The 24434-nt window shown below is 43.7% G+C and overlaps 2 protein-coding genes across 3 annotated transcripts; both read right to left on the bottom strand.

The window, feature by feature from the left end:
• Positions 1-9367: 9367 nt before the first annotated feature.
• On the bottom strand, positions 9368-16538 carry LOC147238719 (P2Y purinoceptor 3-like). Its single transcript, XM_086197104.1, has 2 exons — positions 16352-16538; positions 9368-13050 (listed from the first exon to the last, which is right to left on the bottom strand). Exon 2 carries the CDS (start codon positions 12892-12894, stop codon positions 11446-11448), a length of 1449 nt encoding a protein of 482 aa, XP_086053230.1. The 5' UTR covers positions 12895-13050; positions 16352-16538; the 3' UTR covers positions 9368-11445.
• Positions 16539-16633: 95 nt separating this feature from the next.
• LOC147238718 (schwannomin-interacting protein 1) lies at positions 16634-24434 on the bottom strand. Of its 2 annotated transcripts, none has more exons than XM_086197922.1 (7): positions 24050-24434; positions 22910-23221; positions 22424-22548; positions 21784-21895; positions 21483-21605; positions 21286-21403; positions 16634-20078 (listed from the first exon to the last, which is right to left on the bottom strand). In XM_086197922.1, the coding sequence occupies exons 2-7, from the start codon at positions 23165-23167 to the stop codon at positions 19978-19980; spliced, it is 837 nt and encodes a 278-aa protein (XP_086054048.1). In that variant the 5' UTR covers positions 23168-23221; positions 24050-24434; the 3' UTR covers positions 16634-19977. The 2 variants fall into 2 exon arrangements, with proteins under 2 accessions (XP_086054048.1, XP_086054047.1); XM_086197921.1 differs by having other exon boundaries at positions 16636-20078; positions 22910-23196; positions 24050-24424.

Raw genomic sequence — 24434 nt, 5'->3', positions numbered from 1 at the left:
CTTTAAAAAAACAAAAACAATCTGTGATAGATTGTATTGTTTGTAATAATTGACAAAATAGTTTTCTATTCCGTGTCATTAGTGAGGAACATCTAAGACAAACAAAATGGTTGAGGGAGACAAAATGGAGGAAGGAAAAAGAAGAAAGAAAAAAAAAGAGAAAGAAGACAGACTAGAAGTGAAGAGGAGACCAGAGACACGAGAGATCTCCTGGAAGAATGACAGCAGAAAAATGATACGGAATCTATCAATCAACAGTATACATCTGGGTGGGTAGAAATACCTGGAGAGGAAATAGATAAGCTGTTTTTGTAATATTCTGCACATGAATTTGTCCTTTGATGTCTATTTAAGCACAAAATTCCAGTTACACTATTTACACACACACACCTCTTTACAATTTCACACCGATACAACAACTGAAGTAAAACACATTAAAAATTAATAGCGCGGAAGAAGACAGCCTCAAATCGGCACGCTGATAGGAGATGAAAATGATAACTTGGTTAACAAACTGTGTTGACGTAATTTCCCAGAATCACGTCTTATTTCGTGTTACTGCTGCAGTCATTGACCACGGCAAAATACTGATTTCACCAGCTCTAGTATCAACCACCATGAGAAGAAATATCAGGCTAGTGTAGGGACCTTGGCAGGTCATGTCCCCCCCACCACCACCACACACACTCACTCTCTCTCTCACTCACACACACACACACACTCACTCACAGACAGCTCACTGCTGGTCGGGACTTAACAGTGCTGGAGACATAGATGATGGTACAATAGATACAGCAATAAATGGATCCAAAGATCCCCCCCAAAATCATCAGGAATCATTGATTGATCATTGAGAAATCAGTTTTGATGGGAAAATGTCAGATAGTTGTTCTTTTCAAACTCTTACAGAATAAAATTTTCATGCTTTTGTGTCACGATTGAACATGAAGAGTCTCTGGAACTGTTGGACAGGACTTTTTTAACCAATACTTAACAACTTAATTCTGCTGATAGCTAATATTGTCTTAATATACAGAAACAAGTTTTAATTTTATACAGACTGAAGAAAGAAAAAAAAAACAACACATGTAAACATAGAGAATGTGAAGAAGTCACATTTTCACCTCTAAAATATTTAGAAAAGCCGGTAAATGATGGATTAGTCAGATGATCACATTTTTGCTGTTTCCTCATCCATGACGACGAGCAAAGAGAAAGAAATTTGAGCAAAACCAGGCTACTGGGCTAAATATTGGCCATCTGACTGGTATCGATTTACTTAAAAAACTAGGGTCGTATGCTGAGAACGGTACATTTTCAATATTATCATGCAGCCTGTGCCTTCCAGCTGTGGGGAATTGTGACAGGCATTTTTCAAAATCCATACACACGAAACGGTTAACAGATTAAGCATGGAAATATTTGGCATGTATTGTAGTACCTGCTCCTCTTGTACTCGGGAAGATGCTATACTAATGGCAAGATAAATAATTTGTTTTCATGTGGAACATTAATAATTAATAGGGTCTGATTGATATGGGATCTTTTAGCGTAATTCTGATTCTGAATTTAGGACAGGAAAAAAAAATCCACTTAAGTGTTACCTATATTGTGAAGTTTTCAGCTGGACTGAAAATGGACCCTTTCTGCGTTCATTGAGCACCAGTATTGTACCAATATGAGGATGGGAACTCATACGGCTAAATTCTTTTACTTGCTTTGATTAAAAATTGTTTTTTTTTTTTTTAAAAAAAAACAACAGAAAAAAATTTCACACCGTTATTCCTGACCGCTTAAATCAAAACCAAAACAAAATAGTAAAACAAACAGGGCGGGTGTGCTGGAGCGCTCTCTGCTGGTCACAGTACGTTACATCATTTTAAAAAAATCGCCATAGGAATTGTTTTCTGCATTTGATGTCCTGGTAGAAATTTATTATTTAAGCTTAACAAAAAAACCAAAAAAAAACAAACAAACAAACATGTTCACTCGTACAATTCGTCCGTGATTGGACAGTAACGGCCAGCTTATCAGTTGGCCCGCATTACTTACCCTGTAGGCTGGCATTTTTCATTGAGTGAATTTAGAAAACAATCGCTGACATATCTGTCTACAAGACCAATATATTAAAATTTTTATCAAAATAATCTTATATCTTTATTTTATGTTATGACATGTTTTAAATACGGCAATATGCAAAACACAGGCAGTAACATTTTAATTCTAACCAAAGTTTATTATCACTTCATACTTTACCTAAAGTATTGTGGAACTGCAGAGTTCTCCGAGCATGCTAACGGTGCTCTACTTCCTTAAGAAAACATGTTTGTTTTGTTCAGATCTCTGCAACGATGAAATAATGATCATTTCAATATATTTTTACATTAAAATGACGTAAGGATGATGATTGCCTCTAATGTTATTAATCAGTTAGAAATGTTTCCAAATCGTTCAGCCATAAATACAGTTGGTGCTGCTCCTTGTATCATTTGGCAAAGCCACAGAACCTCAGTCAAGCAGCCAGGTCAGATCCACATGGGTCAGAACCAGACTGGCAGCCACATAAAGACTTATTGGTGATGTAAACGCATGCTGCTTGTCACTGTCGTCTATTCATTTGCTCCACTGTAACCTTTAGCATTGGCGTGTGGTTGAGTGAAGTCGGAGATATTTCTCCATATACAGTATAAAATAAATAATTATCTGGAAAAAGCCACTGTACTTTTGATAGAAAATATTTGGGGCTTTTCAGTGAAATAAACGAATTAATATCTTGCTTTAAATTGAATAAATAGGCACCTGAGCACCAGTAAAGCTAAATGAGATATGTACATGACATAACCAAAGTAAAAACAAACCCACACAAACAGAAAATTAAATAAAAATAGGAATAAATATATTTTCAATGATATAAAGAGGGACAACAGGAAATAATCGTTTCTGAGAAGGTCAGAGGTCATTTACAATTTTTTTTCTTAATAAATGATTCTGTCTTTAAGCAATAAAAAACCTGTATATGGTGTAACTACACCTGTAATGTCAAAGAGTCTGAAATAAGGTTGGGTATGGAATCCTGATGCCACACCGCACTGATGCACTTCAAGGTTTGACTTTGTACCTATTACGTGGGTTTAGGTGACATAGAAAAGCTAAAAGTTCGAGTAACTCAAATGTTCTGCCGCAAATTAAACATGAGAAAATGAAATACTCTGGAAAAAGAAAGCCAGTCGCTGATGTGATGAACAGCAGCAATGCTGAAGCTTCTCGAAACCTGTTGCCACTCAGTTGATCAGAAGTGAGGATATTAGAAAGGTCATGATGTCAGTTGGAGACGGTGGCAGACTGCATGCTCACTCAGAGGAAAAATAGAAAACAGAGTGGAAGACTATCAAGGGGCAGAGAGAGAGAGAGAGAGATAGGGGGAAAGAGTTGGGGTGGAAGGAAAGTAAGAGAGAGAGAATGTAAGAGGGAGAGAGAGGGGGAGAGAGAGAGAGAGAGAGAAAGTGGTGTGCTGTTCGCTCCAGTAAGAGGCCATTTTAATCACACCAGAGGGGGAAAAAAAAATCACTTACCGTTTGCTCCTGAGATTATAAGGCAAACGAAGGGTTAACTAGGCCTGACTAGTCACAAACTCGTCCATCACTGGGAGGCACTCACCACACTAACCAGCCTTAACTAGTTCGGAACAATAACAAACACACACACACACTTACATGCTGCTTTAAGACCACAAAATAACAAAGATTTTAAAAATGTAAATAAATAGATAATTTAAAAAAAACCACCAGGTGTAAAAACACCAGTGACACAAACACACACACGTGTGTGTGTGTGAGGGAATATAGCAGTAGTCTACTAGAGTGACGGGCAGAGAACAGAAAAAGGCCTATTGGGGGTTTCTGGTGCTCCTGCTTCTGTTCCTATTAGGAGAGGGAGTCTGTGGGGGGTAGGATACAGATCTTGTCCCAATCCCAAAAATGGACCCCCCAAACCCTGAGTGCCTCCCCTCCCATCCTGCCTACCATGGGTGTGGGTCGTCCTGAGCGCTGCCTCGCTGGAGCCTGAGCTGAGCACACTGACAGTGTGAGGAGGCTCAGGAGGCTTTAAAGCCGACAGGCTGCAGCCTTTTTCCCCAGCCGTCACTTTCTACAATACAAATCAACATTTTTGGGGGCATGGAAAAATCTGAAAAAAAATCTAGTCAATCCCTCACGTGTGTGTGAGACAGGTGTGAAAGCAGGGGTTTGTGGGAGCTGCTGGGTGGGAGTAAAAAATGAATTAGTGGAGGACGAGGGGGCTGCAGCAGTGAGCTGAGTGAGCGCTGAGCTGAACGGCAGCCAAGCTGCTCCGCTGTCAGACAGAGAGAACAGGAGGGGGGGAGGGGGGAAGGGGGGAGGGGATTAGCAAAATGAAGAAAGTGTGACTGAGAGAGAAAGCACTCCACGCTTTCATACAAGTTTGCTTTCAAGCCGGAGAGAGTTGCATAACAGAAACCATAAACCGCAGCAGCAACGGTGTGGGATGGCCCACTTTAAACACCCGCAGGTGGATGGGCATTATTCAGGAATATGGCGTTAATTGCTCTGATGGCTACCCTCACTGTTGGCTTTACTCTGCTGTGGGATTTTCTCCTGTAATTTGGTCATGAAATGGGAGTCAGCAAGGAGGAGGAAGAGGAGGAGGCCAGCCCTCCGCCTGCTGAAAGTGCTGCTCTCAAACTACTCTGCTTTACCAAGAGGACAGAGGCTCAGCCCACTCTCTGCTGCGTGCACGCAAGCAGGCACGCTCGCACACACACACACACACGTTCACTCTAACGCTCTCAACTAAATACAGCACCTTTTACTTTGATTGCAATTTCAGATGCGCCAATCTGAGCATCCCACAACAGCAAGGGATGACAAAAAAAAGACACGAAACAACGTGACCACACACACCACTGCACTCTTAAGAACGCCAAAATTCCAACCATAAAAGTTTTACAATCACACATAAATATTTGAAGCTTCCCGTACTTCCTCACCTCTTGTTTTTAATCAAATACCTCTTGAAAAAATTAGTTTTACTCATTAGTTTAATGCCTGATACATTTGTGAAGTCATCTGTTTACTGTACTATTGAAAACTGGTTACCGAAGAAGCTAAAATGTTGTGTATCTGTAATGGAAATTCAGCATCGATAACTCGTGGCAGCCAAGAACTAATTGCGAAAAAATAAATAAATAAATAAATACGGGCAACAATAATAGCTGTTTAGAAATATGTATTTTAAGAAGATGTTGCACACTAATAACTGGCTGATTTTCTTTCTTTAAACACTGAATATCTCCAGACAGCTGTCTGAGAAGGTCACATTATACTCTGGGAAATCGGCACAGAAATTTTTCAGCATTTTCTAAATTTAAAAAGATTAAATGATTTACGGAAAGTTACAATATGGCAAATCAAATGTTTGTTCTGGACAACCGGAAGGTTAAATTTTACTTCAACCGTCTGTGTAAAATGTGAATCCACAAGAATTAAGACAGTTCTCTCAGATTGTCTTCTTGTTCATTATTTGTACGAACTATAATCTTATAATCTTAAAAATAAGCAATGAACTGACAGGAAATAACAACTCAAAATGCCACATCAGTTTTTTTACACAGAAGGACATTTGTCCTTTATAACTTATTTATATATTATCACTAACATGTGGTTACTAATGTGCCCATCTCTTTGTGTGTGTGTGTGTGTGTATGTTTTCATAAATGTCATGTACTAAATTACAATGTAAACCAACCACAGACAGACACCCTCAAGACGTCTGAATGGAGTGATGCATTTAACCCCAAAGAGTACAATTTTGGTAACAATAAACTATATTATGACATAATAAATCTAATTGTGTTGAATATGATATAGAAGGCACGGCATATAATTTCCTGTCTTTTTCTACCCACAATATGATTTTCTCTCTCTCTCACACACACACACACACACTTAAGATTCAGCATACAACTTTAAAAAAAAAAAATTACACTCAGTGACTACTTGCTATTTTTTCCAACATAATTCACGGATTAAAGGTGGACAACAAAACACAAAAATAAAGACCTAACTATTACACCACTCGTGCTTTTCCTCTGATTTCACATAAGAGGGGGAGAAAAAACAACAACTGTCTCGTTGACAAGAGAAATCCCGCAGGTTGCGCTTAAGGACATGCAGATATTGTTTCCATTTTGCCTGTAACTATGAATGAAACCTGGAGTCCTGGCTCTGTATTTTATTGTGTTTGTTTAACAGCTCGAGGTATGTCGCGTTTTAATGTGAGGAACACACGACTTACTGGGTAATTACAGACAGAATTGGAGGACTTAGTCAGGTGCGGTAGAAGCCGTGGCTGGCTAATGTGGAGCTCTAGCTCGGGTTAAATGATGAGCAGGCTGAAAGCCTCTACTTTCAGCAGGAACTTCAGGTGGCCGGCGCTGTCAGCGTTCTGCTGAGTCAGCACTCCTCGTGCTAACGGTACCAACCCAGCTAACAAGGTTAGCTCGTCTCGTCTGGGGCGTTCTAGTTCCGAGGGTCGCTGCTGGCTCTTTTTAAAACACGGTTAATGTCACATTTGAAAGCGCGTTTGGTCCGTGGGACCGGCAAGAGTGGGCTGGGGTCTCAGAGGAGGGGGCTGAGTATGGGGGAGTGTCTGCTTCCTCGGTTATCAATTCAAACTCTTTTGTACAGAAAAATAAAATAATTCATCCAATGTTAACGTAAGTTTATGCGGAGATTCCCCCCCCCTTTGTCTGTGGAGAGAGGGAAAAGTTAACGACCGTGTGTCCAGCCGAGGAGTCGAGAACAGCTCCGGTTGTAACGTAACTGCCTTTGTTTCCGTTTGTTTACAGCCGAGAAAGCTGGAGGTTCCTCGGCTTCACATAACACCGTTCATGACGAGGAACCCACTCATAAACATGGCAATTCCCCTGGCAAAACTGACTGTAACAGACCAAAATAGAAGATAAAATCCCTGTAGATATTTATAAAATTCCCATGTCCTTTATAATTAAAAAAAATATATATATATCTGATATGGAATGAATGACTCGCTTACCTCTCGAATAAAAATCCTGTCCCTCAAAAGAAGGGTTTGGAGGTAATCCCGACGTTAGGGTTTTTGTGAAAAAGCGAGATAAAGAGGGGTGTAAAAGTGTTTTTAAGCCGGACTCTCGTCCTGTGTCAGTGGAGGATTTGAAAGTGGCGCCAATCGCTGCGCTCCGCAGCTTCCCTCGCTGCCACCGCACGCGCACAAAAAAAAATAAATAGAAAATTCAACGCGAACGCGACAAAATTCCCTTTTCTACCAAATGTGCCTGTGGAGCAGCCCAATCGAGATCTGTGTTCGCTTTCAAATAATATTGCTCCTGTGATTTTTATTTATTTTATGTCTTAAATTAAAAACGACCGTTAGAGGTTTTTGGAGGCCGCGGTGCAGGACGGGAGATAATGTGAGGCGGTTGTGTTTTGAATTTCTAACCGGTCAGAGAGTGTGTGTGTGTCTGTCTCCCCCTGTAGGTGCTCGGTGTGTGTGTGTGTGTGTGTGTGTGTGTGTGTGTGTGTGTGTGTGTGTGTGTGTTAATCTAAAACTCAAACATTTTATAAAAGTAATCACAAATTAAAACGTTTTTGTGATAAGTATCCTTCCAGTTAATCCAACTGATAGTAAAAGTAATAATATAGTGCACATATATCTATGATGATTATCATTGTAAATGTTAAAGAAATACAAGGTTAGACGAGGAGAAAGCAAGCTGGCCGACGGGAATCTTGATTTTAACATTTAAAAAAAAAAATGTGTATTTTAACCACATACCTCAACAACATTACTGAGGCCTACGTTTCAAAAAGCTAAATAACCAGCAGCTAAGCACGTCTACATCTGATGAACTGGAAGCAGTAACAAATTGAAGTATTACCGAATTAAAATTGCACAGGACAGTCCATAGGAAATAAAATATAACTACATTTTTTCATTCTAAAAATTGAAAGACAGGAGTTATGGATGCGATTGTTAGGATTTAGGCATCAATGCCAAAATTAGCCACTGTAAACTAGAATGGTAAAAATGAGTCCCTGCAATGAATATAAACATGAAGATATGTCTGTACACATTAGAATAGATACTTCATACATGTATCTGATAATATCATGTATCATTATACCACAGGGATCAAGACGGGGGGGGGGGGGGGGTGGTGCTTTAGTGTTCCAATGTCGGCGAAGTGCATTGTTTTTAAAACTCTCCACTGAGGGGACGTGGGCTCTTCGCTGTTAGTTGATGCAGTGCCTCCCTTGCTGCTACCAGCCCAGACAGGGCAAGTAACCCTCGGCCAAAGGCGGCCCTCCTGGTCACAATGTCTCATTTATGTCCCTGAATATGATGCTCCTGCAGAAAACTTAAAAAAAAGTTGAAGCAGCTGCTCTCCATTTGCAGCTCCAAATGATGGTGACTTCTAAATCTCAACAGAGCAAGACGAGGATTCCGCTGAGACATGTATCTTGACTTCTGTCGATTACTTTGGCCGTGAACAGCTGACACGTCAACATCAATCTGGCGAGAGACTCCACTGAATGCACAGATATATCTTTTAATTGTGTCGGAAATATGAAAAACGCAGGAAGTTACAGAAGTTCCCTTTTTGGCCTGACTTCAAAGCGAAGTCAGTGGGGCAGTTAGATGTTGGTCCACTGAGCAAAAATGTCGCCTCTCCGCTTGGGAAGGAGACTGGTGGGTTGGCGCCGTCTTTCTCCGTGATGCCACCTACATCTGAACATTCCATCATCAGCTTCAGGCCAAATGATCAGAAAAACCACCAAGAAATCACACCGCAATTAATCTTCATGCTGTTCTTGAAAAACACGTGGGTAAATGCACGATGTTGGTCTCAAATGAAAGGTCAGACTTTGAAGTTTTGACCCCAACACCAAGGACTGGTGTCAGTTGCATTGGCATTGCCTGGTAGAAGTTTGAACACACAGAATTAGGTGGTTTGTGTTTTTCACCCCACCCCCCAAAAAAAAAAAACCTGAAACAGGTGCCTGCTGACATGGTATGTATGTAGTTTTCAAATGATGTGCGGCATGAGTAGCCAATGAAATACAAAAGGTTGGTACAGTCCTGACGGTTGACATCACACTAAATGCCCTATCTCTTATGTTAATGAAAGACAAAAATCTGTGTATGCACCACATGCTTCAGCCTAAATCCCAAACCCAACAGCGTCTTCCTCGGCCCACACTGCGGCGCTCCCATCGAGGTTTAGGAAACCAAAAAGGTCAAATGTCTCTTGGTCCAACGTACAAGTGAAAGTAAAGTCAAGATTTATTGAAGTGCGCCATCACACGAATGTAGTAATATTTGCTGTGGTAACACGGTGCAGCACATTCATAGATCAGCAGGAGAAAATAAAAACATATCATGAGAGTGAGCTGATCAACAACAAGAGAAAACATTAAGACATAGTATCGTGAGTAATAAGCGAGGGCAAGAAATTTGGACTTTTGCCAACATGGACCATGAAGGGAAGACGCCCTTTAACAAGATTGTGTCACTCGTGAACTCATAATAACACCTGGAGGCCACCCTAGGTTCTCCCTTGTTCTCAAAGATGGAACGTTATTCACGCGGATGCAATCTGCTAATTTAGCATACGATGAAAGCTGCACATTGGTTCTCTAAAAGTACAGCTTTATATTTCAACCTCCAAATTAATAGGGGGGGGGGGGTAGCATGTTATTTGAAAGTTGGGGCGTCCCTCCCATTGTAAGAAATAGGAGAAGCTCTCCATCTATCCATGAGATGGCCCTTACTGATACTCTCAGGCTTTTACTGGTGACTGACAAAATTAATGATTGAGACAATCACGCTACAGTCATCAGACTTCCATGTATTTGTCAAGTCCATTATGGAAATGTTTCAAGTAAGGAAATGCAAATTGGATGGGTCTTTTTTGTGTGGAGAGGTCTTGAGAAATTTGGTAAAGTTTCCAAGTCGTGACTGTTCAACTTACAGTTGATATTTGCAGGTACCCGCCGGCTATATGCAGCTAGCATACCAGCTGGTGGATACTGGCAGAATAACCTCCCGTGGGTGTATCATGTACCATGTATCAGGTTCACTGTTGGCCCAAATATCTATAAGGGTTAAACATTTAAGGTGAGGTCACACAAGGAGGATGTGGTCCGTTTATTGTTTCTACCACAGCCATTCAGCCCAGTCAGTTCTCACTAAGTGAGCAGTGTCATGGGACAGTGACGTCAAATGCAGTGGTGGGTTACTGATCAGTACTCCCTCTTTTAATGATCTAATACATGAAAACTGGGGATAGAAGAGATGGATGTTCAGTATGATTACGAGAGGGTTGGGCACATGCATCATACAAAGAGTATAAAGACATATATTGAGCAAGTTTTGGACAGTTTCTTTTAGTAGGCAATCACATTTTATCACTTCAAGTACACACAGTAAGTGATGGAGACATTTGAGCAAATGGAAAGACTGTGAGGCGGGAGGCTTTGGACCCTGGTGGGTTCTGATGGGTGCCACTTATTGAAAGTTATAAATCTTCTCTCTGAACAGTGCAGAAGTACGGATACCTTTCAGCAGCACAGTGGCACTCAAGGAGCGACAAGGTCACGAGTTTGAGTCCAAGGTTCTCCCCGTGTCCGTGTTCTCTCCAGGCGCTCTGGTTTCCCACCATCAAAGACATGTATGATAAGAAGATAATACCCCCTGACCATAGCACTGGTAGAACGAAGCAGAGTTGGTTCCTGGGTGCAACCCATTGCTGTGTAGAGGAAAACTAGAAATCTATACAGTGACAATAAATACTTCCTTCTTTCTTCTTTTAAGGCAGTAGTTCCACCCCTGGAAAGATTCAACTGCCTGCTGTGTATCCCCTTTTCCTCCACAGATGGCTACTGGTGGTACATCCCTAGAAGACCTTCCCATAGCTCTACTCTGCCTGTGATTGACTAGCACTCGGTCGGAGCCAAACAGAGGAAGAGTAGGAGTGGGTCGTAACAGAATGCGGATGGGAAAAGCACGAGAGATTGCTTAATATTTGATGGAGGATTTAGGGAGGATACCACCAATATTTTTATCCTATCCCCTGACATAACCATGCCCCACTGATATGTCATAGCTCTAAAGAAAGTCTGCTTGCCTCTTCATGAAAAAATGCATCTAATCCCCACAGACCTGTACTTGTGTCTGATGTCTGGATTCATACTGACCCCAAATTACCTACATAATGTTGGAAACAAAAGGTATATTCCTTGGCTTTTTCAGGTATTCTTTACAGTCAATGTCACAGTGTTCATACGATATATTAAAACTATGTTTTGTTTTCCATTAAAAGAGAATCAAGGGTGCATCTAACAGTCATTGTTTAAATCATCATGAAAACATTCATTCAGCTAAATATCTGACTTTTGCTCTGTTCATGTATGATGGACTGTGACAGGATTTTCTCTCCTTACTTCTCAGCCCATCCTCCAAACGTCCCTCCTCGACATCATCTGCTTTTCCCATCATCCTTAGGGGCAGCAAAAGCCCACCATGTTGCTGTGTTGGGGTGTTTACCATCTGACAACAGTGAGCTCCGCCCTTGTCTTTGGTCAGGAAGTAGAGCAGGGCGTTGAGCCAAGCATTAAACGATGCCAGTGGCCTGGTGATCTTGTAGCACATGGAGACCATGGTCATGGTGTGACAGGGAACTCCCTTGGTCACCTTCAGCAGCAAGAAGATGGTTCTCGTCACATGGAAGGGGAAGAAGCACAGAGCAAAGAGCAGGGTGATGGTGATGATGGTTCTGATTGATTTCCGTCTGCGATTGGCATATGGGGAGTGGGCTCCAAGGAAGATGGAGATCCCTTCTTCTCTTGCAAGTGCCCTTGACAGTCTATTGTTTCCTCTTCTTCCCGTTTCAACTACTCCAGGGCTGCCTCTTTCCTGTCTGTTCACTCCCGTATATCCCCCCTCTCTTGGACCTCTGCAGGATGAGGGCTGAGAATGCAGAGTCCGAAATATGGTGAGAACCACATGAGAGTAACACCAAGCAATAATGGAGAAGGGAACAAAGAAGCCCAACAAATGGAGTATGATGCCATAGGGAACATAGTCTGAGAACTCCTTGTCTATGGCATCATCCCAACAGTTCTGGTACTCCTCCACCACCCCTCCCCGGTTGCCATGACTGCTGTTACCATTTATGGATAATTGCTCATGGATTGGACTGTCAGCACTGCTAGCGTTGTTGCCCAGCCCTGCCAATCGAGTCACATGACCAGTCTGGGCAAATCGAAAGATCGGGCAAGTCAAAGCGAATACCACGATCCAAACCAGGACACATGTGCACTTCACAGCCTTCTTGGTCTCCAGGGTAATGACCTTCATCGGGTGGCAGATCCCGAGGTACCGGTGGACTGAGATGCAGGTGAGGAAGAAGATAGAGCAGTAGAGGTTAAAGTAGAAGAGGAAGCGGACCAGGCGGCACATGAAGTCCCCGAAGACCCAGCGATCACGCATGATGTAACTGGCTACAAGGAAGGGCAGTGAGAGGCCATACATGAAGTCCGTGGAGGCCAGGTTGACCATGTAGATCAGCGAAGCATTCCAGCGTTTGGTTCGGCGAAATGAACGGTAGAGGACAATGGAGTTAAGGGAAATACTGAAGATGAAAGTGAATGAGTAACAGATTGGGAGGAAGATGTACTTGTAGGACTCATCAATGCTGCAAAATGGAGGCGACGTGGTGGCAGGTGAGGAGATGCTGGGGAGGTCGTGGGTTTCGGAAATACTAATGTTAAGAGGAACTCTTCCTCTGGGTGTCATACTGGGGGATCTACTGGGTTTCATGCGAGAGGGATGTAATGGTTAATGGTTGTACATTTAGGATTCTGTAAGGTTTCTTCTCTGTCGTCATTTTACTCCAGGCTGCGAAGGTCAAGTTTGATCCCTTGTATCAAACTCTTAGACGACTTTAGATGGTCGGGCCCAGAGGTGGTTGATCACCTATGCAGAAATGAATCGTAGTCAGTTTACCAAAGAAAACAGTACATTTTTCAAAACAACCTGTTGATCAAGCTTCCACTTCCTCCAACAGCTCCATAGATGGCAAGCATTAATTCCATCAGTCATATTTAGTTCTCTACCATTGTGAAACATTATTGGGTTACTGGAACTATGGCCCCCATGGCTTTTGGCTGACATCTTGGAGGAACACGGACGAGATGATGTGTGAGATGTTTCTTTTATCAACTGCTGACTGGCACCTTTGCACAGCAGGTTTCACCTCCTGTTGTATGCTGCTGATTCTTGTTTGCCTTCCTGTGTACAAGGGTATGTTGCTGATTCAGTCTCTTCTCACTCCATTAACTCTGCAATAAGTAACCACACTTCCCCCAGGTGTCTCCATGCATCCTGCACTTCAGTGACCATCAACTACCCACCTTCCAAAAAAATGGAGGCCTGATGCCACTAAACTAAGAATAAGAGAGTATTCAGTTCGATTTCTATCAGATGGACATACACACAATTATCTGCACATAAACATGGCTTACACTGAGAAGTATAATCGGTTTTCAGTTGTGCTTACATTTTTATTCATGATACACTTATGAAAACTATAAGTAGTGGGTACCAAGAGCGTACTGACAGCTCTAAAGCTAACCTCAGCCAAACCTGATGTAAAAAAAAAAAAAAAAAACCTGCAATTTTTCTGTTTTTTCAACAGATCTGCCTGTAAATGTCATGGGCTCGTCCTATGACCCTCAAGCTAAACCCTTAACCAGGTTTGATGAAACCTTTGCAACCGCCTGACACCACTGATCACATAACCTCCTTGGTACAGGTAGAACATTCTCAAATTATATAGAAATTTGGGATTGTGTACAGTATTAAATTGGCCTCCATGAAAGTTCAGAGCACTCCGGCTTCCTCCCACAGTCCAAAGACATCAAGAGGGGACGAGGCTGATTGATACTGTAAGTTGACCGTAGGTGTGAGTGTGAATGGTTCAGAATGAAGATCAAACCAGCGACCCTGCGATAGCGAGACGGTAACGCTACCTCCAAGCCCTGCTGCCCCTCATTACAGAATTATACGATTAATATTTACTTATAATGACGATTTGAAAAAGCATTTTTTCACAAACTAGGAGTGTGCTAGAATTATGAAAGGAGAAAATTAGCAGTATTCCTGTAAGTTCACTGAGAGAATGATTCATGTGGATGCAGCACAACATAAAAGCCAGGCGTAAACTAGTCGCGTGCTTCAAGGGTTACTGTGCCACACCTAAAGAAAATGAGTACTTGCTTACAATAGCGCGTAAACTAACATAACTAAAATTTTATCTGCAGTATACTTAAAAGTGAAAAGACTTTCTTCAGAAGCAGGTATGGGAATAGAAAAGGCATATCTTGTCTTATATATATATCAATACAAATTCTGCTAATTGCATCGATGCTAAATCAATTCCTTATCAAATTTCTACGTGAAAATATGAGCAGGTCTACATTTTCTTTTCTTTTTTGGTGAGTGTTAGCCATGCAGATTAAAGGGTTCCATGTCTACCTTGACCATGAGCAGGATAACAAATTGGAACTGATCAAAATTAGCAATGTACGTCAATCTTATTTGCCATATCAAGTACTTAAACTGTGATGGCAAATAGCAGTATGACGAAAATGATATCTCTAGTAAATTAGTCTACACCTGTAAGTCTTTTTAAGATTATAACTCACCGTGTAGTTTCTGTATGAGGTAAAAACTGGGATTTACACTTAACTCCGCCCCTTTTTAATTCAATACCGTACCATATGGTAACTCTTTCCAAGTAAACCTGATAAACACATTTGAACTCGAGGTAGATTTCCTCTTCGAAAGAGTTCCTTCAGAGCTCTCTCCACCAGTCCAAACGGGAATAGATTTGATTAAAGTAGGATATGAATGAAGCGTATCCATCCGCATATTGGACCCAGAGCAGCGGCGGATTCATTCTCTGTGTTTGTATAAGTGTTACGTGAGCTATTGGCAGGTTCACCAGCACTTCACCGTCCATTTTTAGTAAATAGGGGTAATGTGTCAACCAGTAACATGACATATTAACATGTACAACACAAATACAGCCTAAAAGGTCTGTGACCTCTAACCTAAATAGGCTCTAACAGGCTGAGGAGAACTCGTCTCCATGCTCAGATTCTGTCTCGGACCTAAATTGTTAGTACCGCCAAGCACCAGGGGTTCTAAATAGTGGATTGTTGGAGGTTCTTTGCAAATGTTAGCTCTTTAAATACAAATCATGTGTACTTCAACATTCTGCTAAAGGTCTCTGAGTGTGTGAGACACTGTCGGATTACAATTCATCACAGTGAATAACCTCCCACATCCTGCCCCCTTTCGACACTGCAACTTTGACAAAACCTGGGTTTTATAGTCTAGCACCCACGGTGGCTTTGATAAATTACAAACTAAAGATTCTCGAAGGCTTCAATTCTTTTTTTTTCCTTTCTTTTTTTGTCTCCCTAAAATGATGGCTAATTTGCCAGAGCACGATGCAGCATGTTCGGCCGCAGTCAAGATGTGATGATGTCACGTATTTGCAAGTTAAAGATCAACAGCATCACCGTACGTGTACAGACGACTACTTTCCGTGTTTGAAGTGTCATTCGTTTTCATTCATTCATTCATTCTCCTCATATAGACTCGATGTTCCCTGGAATAATTACACGTCTCACACAGATCTATTCAAGAAGATAATGGCTGCGCGATACCTGTCTTCGTAGTTCAGGAGCTCATAATTGCTAACTTATTCTGGTCAAGTAGAGCTGCAGTATTTTATTCTGTTGGATTTGTGTGTTGTCACAGAAAAAAGTACTGTATTTTCTCAGATTCTCTCTTCCAAGTTTAGTTTGAGGTCAGTCGGTTTGACTAAAGGCCTTCGGTCCTGAATACTGGAAAGGACATGCATCCACTTGCTTTTTAACAGTTTCACCAGTTTTCACCTGAGCCCAACGATATGATTGCACATTTTCCCTTTCAAACATCAGGAAGGAAGCTGATGGAGACAAAACACCTGCTTGTTGATTCTGAGAACACAAACCTGAAGTATCAGCTGTCTCCATTCATATTCACTAACATTAAGACATGTCTTTTATAGCTCATCACGAAAAGAAATGGTTGAAGACGTGACCAGAAATGACTGTTGGTACAAAGCAAGTGTGCAAAGTCATGAGTTTAGTGTTGCGTGTGTACACGAGCCGACTCATAAATACCTGCATCACTGCAATCTGCCGTTCAAAGACAGAAAGCTTACCTGTGCTGGCGGTGACTTCTGCTCCATATGGCTCCCTTCTCTCTCTCTCGCCATCAGAATAATCACCATAACATTGATGAGGCTTCATTAGGCTTCACGTCCTCCCGCTGCCTGGTCCTGGTGTTCTAATGTCAGCTCAGACCAGGGACCTTGGCAGCCGGACCACCTCGGCTTTCACCTCCCTGTCGCTCTTCTAACTGTCCAAGCAGTTTCTATGGTAATTCAGTCCCTCCCTCCCTCCCTCTGTCCTTCAATGTGTGTCATCCAATTCTTCTTCCCCACTTCACCTATGTGTGCGTGTGTGTGTGTGTGAGAGAGAGAGCGAGAAAGAGAGAGGGAGAGAGAGGGAGAGCGAGAGAAAGAGAGAGAGAGAGATCAGACGGCTTCTCTGCTAACCTGTTGATCTGATGTTTTTTAACAGGTGACACTCAGGTCGTGTCCTTATGTCTCTGGGAATGTGTCGCTTTAACGGCCCCAAGATCCAACTGACCACTCTTTTATTTATGTATCTGAATAAATAAACACAACACAGATCAACATTGTGAGTTATAAATAGGGAGCTCGTTTGCAGCCCGTATCTAGGGGGAGGAGGCCCGGAGAGAGAGGCTGGGCTCTTAAACCATATTACCCCCCCTCAAGCTTTGGTTCATTAAAAAAAAACAAAAAAACAACAACAAACAAACCTATTAAAAGTGTAATTTTATATATTCATTTAAGATTAAAAAAAACAACAACCCCATTTTGGTTTTCTTTGGGTGTTTAAAATTGGTGTAGATCTACATTCAAGAAAGAACGTTCTGGATGATCCATAAAAAAAAAAAAAACTATCTATAATAGAATTTATTTTGTTTTCTTCGGTTGTCGCTGCTGGGTAACGGCCAAAATACACCAGGGCTGTTTGTGATGTGTAATATGAGCATAGTGGTGGTTGTTGCCGCCAATAATGATTTTAATCACTTGGAAGAGTTACACGGACTGCGTGCTAAAGTGTGACCGCGGGCCATATCTCAAATTTTTCGCGGCGGGCCATATTTTCTCTTGGCACCGTGTGCGCGATGACACAGCCCTTCAGGCGTTCGAGCGACAGATTCTCCATATGGAGGAAGCCCCGCCTGGCTCACATGATGCATCACGGGTGGCCCTGTCGTATTTCAGGCTTAATATCAGGTTATCCAATAAGAAGTTACACAGCGCCCGATTTGGTGTGAAACCAGCCTAAATAATCCCCTGGAAGGATCCACCACGAGAAATAAGAGGCTGGAGCTTCCGTTCGATCGAAAAACGCCTCAGTCACTTGCGCACGTGCTGCTCCTGTCACTTTGAATCATCCTGGTGGTGGCCTCGTGGAGACGACGAAAAGATTTTATTGGTTTTTGCATGATCGCATGTAAACAATAACACACTTGTATAAAGGCGAACTCGTGTCAATAACCCACGTGTACACGGGTGGGGATTTATTCATTCAAGTGACCGGTAAACACCACGTTGACCTGGTCTTTGACAACATTTGAACCGTAAACAAAAAAGGTCACCAACATTCAAAACCCATGACCCCCCTCAGAGAATGATTGACAGTTTGGAATACACAGATTAATACTCGACCACTAAAATATTGATTTCTGACATTTTAAAAAAAAAAGGTAAACAAAAAGGACAAAATGATTCTGAATACATTCCTGGGAATTCTCCAACGCGCACCACAGATGTCGTTTATGGTCATTAGTACTACCACTAAGCGGCTGATTGTCTCCATAACGCTCTTGTCATCTAAGAGGGACGGACACACCCAGTTGGGTGTTGGACATTTGACACCGGCGGTGTATTTGTGGATCCCAAAACTTGGTCAACAACATTGGCGAAATGCTCAAAGTTAAATACATTTTGAAATGAAAGCCGGATCTGGAATAAAGGGAAGACAAAACATCAGGCTCAATACTGCAGTCTCCATTTTCATTAAATCATTCGCTCCAACATCAGTCAGGTCCCACCCTGCCATTGGTTTTTGCCCCGACCTTTAACGCAGATTTCTTTTTTTTTCCTCGTGGTAAAGTACTGACTTATCTATTCGGAAGTAACTGCTTTACCATCTTTTACCCGGCAGAGTTACAGAGACATGGGCGGGGGGCGGGGGGCGGGGGGTGACAAACAACCAAATTAGCAAGAAATCCCTCTAAAAAAACAAAAACAACAACCCTTTCCTCTGAAAAACTCTGGACAAGGTGGCTGCTACTCACTTCGCCGAAGGCCCTCGAGAAAACATCTGAGAGGAGCATCAATGATCCGAGGGATTTATGACACATCTGTCTCAGCAGAGACATGGAGGGAGAGAAGTCTTCGTATGAAACAGAAGGACACACCCACTTACATACAAGGTCCTGCCCGACAACACATGAATATAAAGTAATAACACTCATCATGGTAATACGCCATTGGGTGGGGAGGTGGCTGGACACCAACGACTGGTTCTTGAGCCCCTGGTGAATTAGAGCTTTCAGTTGTCGCATTTCGACCTGCATTTCTTGTTGTATTTGGAAAAAAAAAAAGAAAGATTAAAATATCTTCCCTTTAATGTGTAAAAAGCACTTTGGCGAATAAAAAAAAAGAAAGAAAAAAAGTGCCGTTTTAGTTGACGAGCTTGTTCAGATTTAATTTATCCGTCCATTATTTATACCGCTTGGCCGTTAAGGGGTCGCGTGGGGGGGGGGGGGGGTGGAGCCTATCCCAGCTGACAACGGGCAAGAGGTGGGGTACGCACCGCAGCGGGGCAGCCTCAGTCTTGGTATATGAAAGCACCCAGCTCAGCGTTAAGAAAGGCACAGAGTTGTGGAAGTGTTTGCGATTCAATTCAAACGGCTAAAATATGAAGGACTACAGACCTGGTAATAGAGTGTGTGTCTCGGGACTTTTTTGTTGTTGCTAAAATGTAGTTTTCTTAAGGCATCTGTACAACAATGATCCGTAAAAGATGACGGGGATCTCTGATGAGAAACTGTCATCGAAACTGGGCAAATCCTGAAAATGTACATTCTGATATTTCAAAAAACATGATTCTTACCACAAAATATTCATGGAGGCCTCTGACTGACGCCGTCTTGCGTGAGGAAAGAATCAAGTCGGGTGCCAGACGGGGTGAACTCAACTGTCCACTCTGACCCGCGCTCGGCCTACTTCCTGTTTAGGCAGCAGCTGAAGACTGAAGCTGCTGCTGCTGCTTTGTGTTTTTTTCAAACGTATGAAGGACTCACGTTTGAAGCCAAATGTGCTAGCACGGTTACAACGTGACCCACCTGCCTTGGCTTGGGACACAAGTACTGAACGAGCCCTGGGTCCAAAGACAGACGTAATGTCTCAGTGCCTGGTTTAGTGTCAGGTCCAGCAGCAGCGCGGCCGGCTGGATGAATGAGATACGCTACATAATTATAAACCCAGGAGAGGATGAAACCTTAGAAAAAGACTGTGCAGCTGGATGTTTGGATCCTGTCAGGGCGACACTCTTCACAGTGATGGCGATGCAGCCAACAGCAGGTTGGACTGAAGCGAATGTGACATCATCTGAATGTTCACACACTGTGACGGGAATTTGTGTCACGCCAGCCAGTAACTTCAGGCGGGATTGGTCGGAGGCCTCAAAGTGATGTCAAGTCCTGAACTTCCAAAAGCATGGCATCCTGTGCTGTCCTCAGCTGGTCGCGTACCTGCAGACGACCCACCAGGTCCGAGTTCAGGTCTGAGGGCGGCAAAGAGGCAACCGCGTCACGTCATTGAACATTTACATCGTCAGCTTATCGGCCATTCAGTTAATGGACATCAAACTTTGCGTGTGCGGTGCAGGTGCCTCCAGGACATTTAGGGGCTCGGTTTAAAGACGTTTGGGTGGATTCCCCCACCCCCCCCCCCTCTCATGTCACATTGTGATGAGACAGCTTGGTCACCGGGTCAAAAACCTGAGATGGCAGTCGCACTCTGGACAGCTTTGATACTGCAAGGATCTCTCTGTGTTGTCTCTGCCCCCGCGAACGTCGCTAACATGAAGCAGCACTTCAGAAAGACTCTCAAGTGGTAGAACAGCAAGCTCTGACAGCCTCGAGAACCTGGACAGGACAGCACACCTTCATCTTACCAACTCGTGACCCGGCATTCATGTATGGGAAACTAGGTTACAAGCCACTTACAGCTGGTAATAATGGTTTATGGAGCACTTACAATGCAGTTAATAATGCTCTTACAGCCATTACAAGAATCGTCACGATGCAGTCGCATAATTCGACGCATAATCGTCCCAAGTCCGCACGTTTACGCGGGGGGCCGCATTTTTCCAGAGATGCCGCGCTTTGCGCTGGGTGAATCGCAGATTTCCAATACGCGGGGCTTGCATGATTTCACGATCCCCGCATTTTCGCACTCGCGGCAAGTTGAAAAATGTTGCGTTTGCTTCACGCAAGGGCGGCCATTTTCCTCTCTTATTGAGGTCTGAAATAAAACATGAGCACTTCATTACTCCCAGCACTTCCCTGCGACGTAGCGTGCTGGCTTATCAAAGGAAGCCATTCGAAACGACTCTTCACGTGAAGGTCGCAGCCTGGTGGGAGCAGCGTGTTGGGGGAATCACTTGTTTTCTCGTATTCATCGAACCGCAGCTTTTACGAGGTCCTACAACTTCACCGCATAAAATTAGATAAATATCCCGTATATCCTATCCCATTTTTTAAGAAAACGTGCCGCACAATCAAGGGCAAAAAAAAAAAACAAAAAACAAAAAACCTCTGCGTTTTTCTGATAGGACTCAACTGCCAATGACAGCAGGCCGATGGCTAAACTCTGGTCTCTTATCAGTGCCAACTTTCCTGTGCCACAAAATAAAAGTTAACATTTGGATATTTAGGATCCAAGAATGGAAGGGGATACTGTGTGTGTGTGTGTGTGTGTGTGTGTACCTTGTATGGACTGGCTGAGAGACTTACAAAGAGCATTGAGCTCCTTGACAGTGAAGCGTTGCAAGTCACTGCGCTCCAGATGTCTCCTCTGGACTGCAGGGTTGCCGGCAGCTGCGGTCTGGTGAAGGACATGGATGTTGGACACTTCATCATCACAGCAGGCAAAGATGAGGCGTGTTTACGGACAACGGTCTCACCAGGGATTTGTCTGTTCTCAGTCGGTCTCGCAAGCTCCTCAGAGTGTTCCTGAAGCCTTTGGACTTTGGTTTGTCAGGCATGGAGGGAGGTGGAGGATTCTTCTGAGCCTGGAGAGTTCCTCTCTGTTCCAACACGGGACGTGAGGGATGTGGAGAGAAAACACCAGCGCGAATGCTCAAAGTGTTAGATTACATAAATGATTAGGAACCAGGCATGGATATGAAGACTGTGCTGCAATGACCCAGTCTGGCCACAGGGGTGACCCTCCTTGGGCTACAGACTGATAGAGAATGACCATACCCGTGTGTTGTTGCTGTCTTTCTGGCTCATGTCGCTCTCTTTCTCCTCCTCCTCTTCCTCGCTCTCGCTGTTGTTGATGAAGCAGAGCTGGAGATTCATCTGAGTCTGCAGGCTGGAGGAAACACCCACCAACACCAGGAGACTTTCATTTTTCTTTTCTTCTTTTTCTAGTTCATCTTAAAAGGTAGTTTGCGAGACGTGTGCCTGGTGACGGTGGTCAGCGCTGTCGCCTCACAGCAAGAAGGTTCCGGATTTGAGCCCCGGCTCGGGCACGGGATCTTTCTGTGTGGAGTCTGCATGATCTCCCTGTTCCTGTGTGGTTCTCTCCGGGTACTTAGAGAACCACACAGGAACAGGGCAAAGAGTCCAGCACTGCTGCCAGGCTGCCAAGTACGTCAATGTATACGGCCCAGGATAAAGACGACTAAGAAGAAAGCGCGGCGTCAAAGGCGGAGCCGTCATAAGTTCCTCCATATTTGATCAATTGTTTCACACGTTTTTTTTTGGTCTAAAACGGCAGAAGCTTGTCTCTAACGCTGTGCGCTGATATCCAAAAGAAGGAACTGATAACCATCTTGTCAAGCACACCAGGATCAAATAACATAAAAACACAACCCCGTGTGTGTGTGTGAGTGTGTACCGAGAGGTGAGCGCCGACACATGGCTGTTGCAGGCGCTGTCGCCATCCTCCCAGCTCTCCACTCTCCTCCCTCGCTCCTCCATCCAGCTCAACGGAACCCGCCCTCGCTCCAGAGAAACGCCGCTCTGAAAACCACACCCACCCCCCCCCGCTCACTGTGAACCACATGGCTACACACAACATTCACACGCTCATCTGTGACAACGCTGAAGCTGTAGCCAATGGGAAGCCTCCGAGCAAAATCCTTCATTAGGAACCAGCTGGGCATCTCATTTCCAGTCAAATGTGTAGGACATTTTATTCCGTCTCTCAAAATCTAGCCAGTTTGATGATGCCATGACTTGGTGTAGGATAATGGGAGTTGTAGTCATAGCGACACAACCTCCCGGCTACCTCTGATGACTCATGGGTAATGTATTTCAGCTGTCAGTGTCACCTGCATGCTATCTAGATGTCACCGAGTTAGATTAACCCTGCCCCTCTGACCTTCGCCATTTTCTCTTTCCTCTCCTCTTCCTGCTTCTCCAACTCAGCGATGCGCAGGCTCAGTGCCTCCCAGTGCATGATGGGAAGGCCCAAGTTCTCGCTGCTGTAGCCCTCCTGCCAGACCAGCGCCGCTCCCTCCGAATCCTCCTCTTCATCCACTTCATTGTCAGCATCGTCATCGCTCCTCAGCTCATCCTCCGCCTCGTTGCTCTCCTTCTCCTCCCGCTGTTCCCTCCGTCTCTCCTTTTCTCCCTCCATCTGCGTCCGTCTCCCTCGCTCTGGCACAGCTGGCAGTACAGAAGGAACAGGTTCCTGATAAATCACAGAAATGCCGTCATCCCAATCATGGACCAATGGACGGTCAATTACAGGGCACGATTTTTTTTGAATTGAAATGATTAAAAATGCACGTTTCTTTGCCCGGAGCTCGCTTGTCAAAACGAAGAGGATTTAAAAAATCTACACTTCGCAGCTCTTGTGCGTCTGCCGCACTCAAAACTCGGCATCCCCCCCCCCCCCCTTCCCAGAAACACACAACCAAATAGGGTTCAATACCAAAATATCTTATTTTATGTCATAATGGTTCTGAGGGCTGTAAAGGTACCCAACAGTTGCGACCTTCCAGGTTCTTCAAAGGTTCTCCAAAAGTTGAGTCGGAATCAAGTCGACTTTTAACTTCTCAGTGTTTTTAACAGGCCTTTTTTTTTCCCTCAAGTGTTTTGGAACAAGTGGGGTTGAAAAGAGCAGAGATGTCAGAAAGGCATCCCAATATCGACGTGTGCAGCACCAAAGGCGGAGGTAAACTTGTTTTTGTTCAGCTCATATCAGACGCCAGCGTGTTTGGGTTTGCTCCTGGGGGCCACCGTAAGGAACAGACCCGCGTCCATGTTTGGAGTTAATTCTTTCCACACACTGATGCTGACCAACACAAATCAAATTCAGGAAACAGAACTTTAGACGTATGCACCCTTGTTTTTACTCGCACAAGCGTGCACCGTGTGTGGCTACGGCCCTGCCAACGAGTTCAGGTGACGTCACACCAGCGTGTGGAACGTTTTCAAAACTTCCAAACCTTTTTTTTTTTTTTTTGGGCGGAAAACTAATTCCGCACTGGAAGTATCAATCCGAATAAGAGTTTACCAGTTAGTCGCGGACTCGAGTCACGTTCCTAGAGCCCGTGTTGGTGGGAAAGCTGAGGATTCTGCCACATAGCTCTCCGACTCCTCCTCGTTGCCCTCCTTCCCTCCTTCAACATGGACTTTTCTCCAGTCTTCCAACTCAACGCCTAGCAGGAGGAGACGCTTCCGCTAGAGTCTCCGAAACGATCTCCCTCGTCTCACGTTCATTCTCCAGTTTGTTCTGCTTTTTAAAGCGACTTAGACGAAGTTATCGCGCAGGCTCATCCTTCCAACACCCTTACAAAGACTCAAACTTCAGGAATTCGACTGACACAGGCGGTTCGGAGCGAACTGACTAGAGCTTCCTGTCGTAGCTTTCAAAATAAAAGCCACATTGCTCGTTAACT

Source organism: Aulostomus chinensis, chromosome 24, assembly GCF_037954235.1.
Source record: "Aulostomus chinensis isolate RoL2024-O1b breed Wild chromosome 24, RoL_Achi_v1.0, whole genome shotgun sequence".
NCBI classification, from domain to species: Eukaryota; Metazoa; Chordata; class Actinopteri; order Syngnathiformes; family Aulostomidae; genus Aulostomus; species Aulostomus chinensis.
Note: the sequence above shows the minus strand (reverse complement) of the source record. Positions and strands in the feature narration are given on the sequence as shown.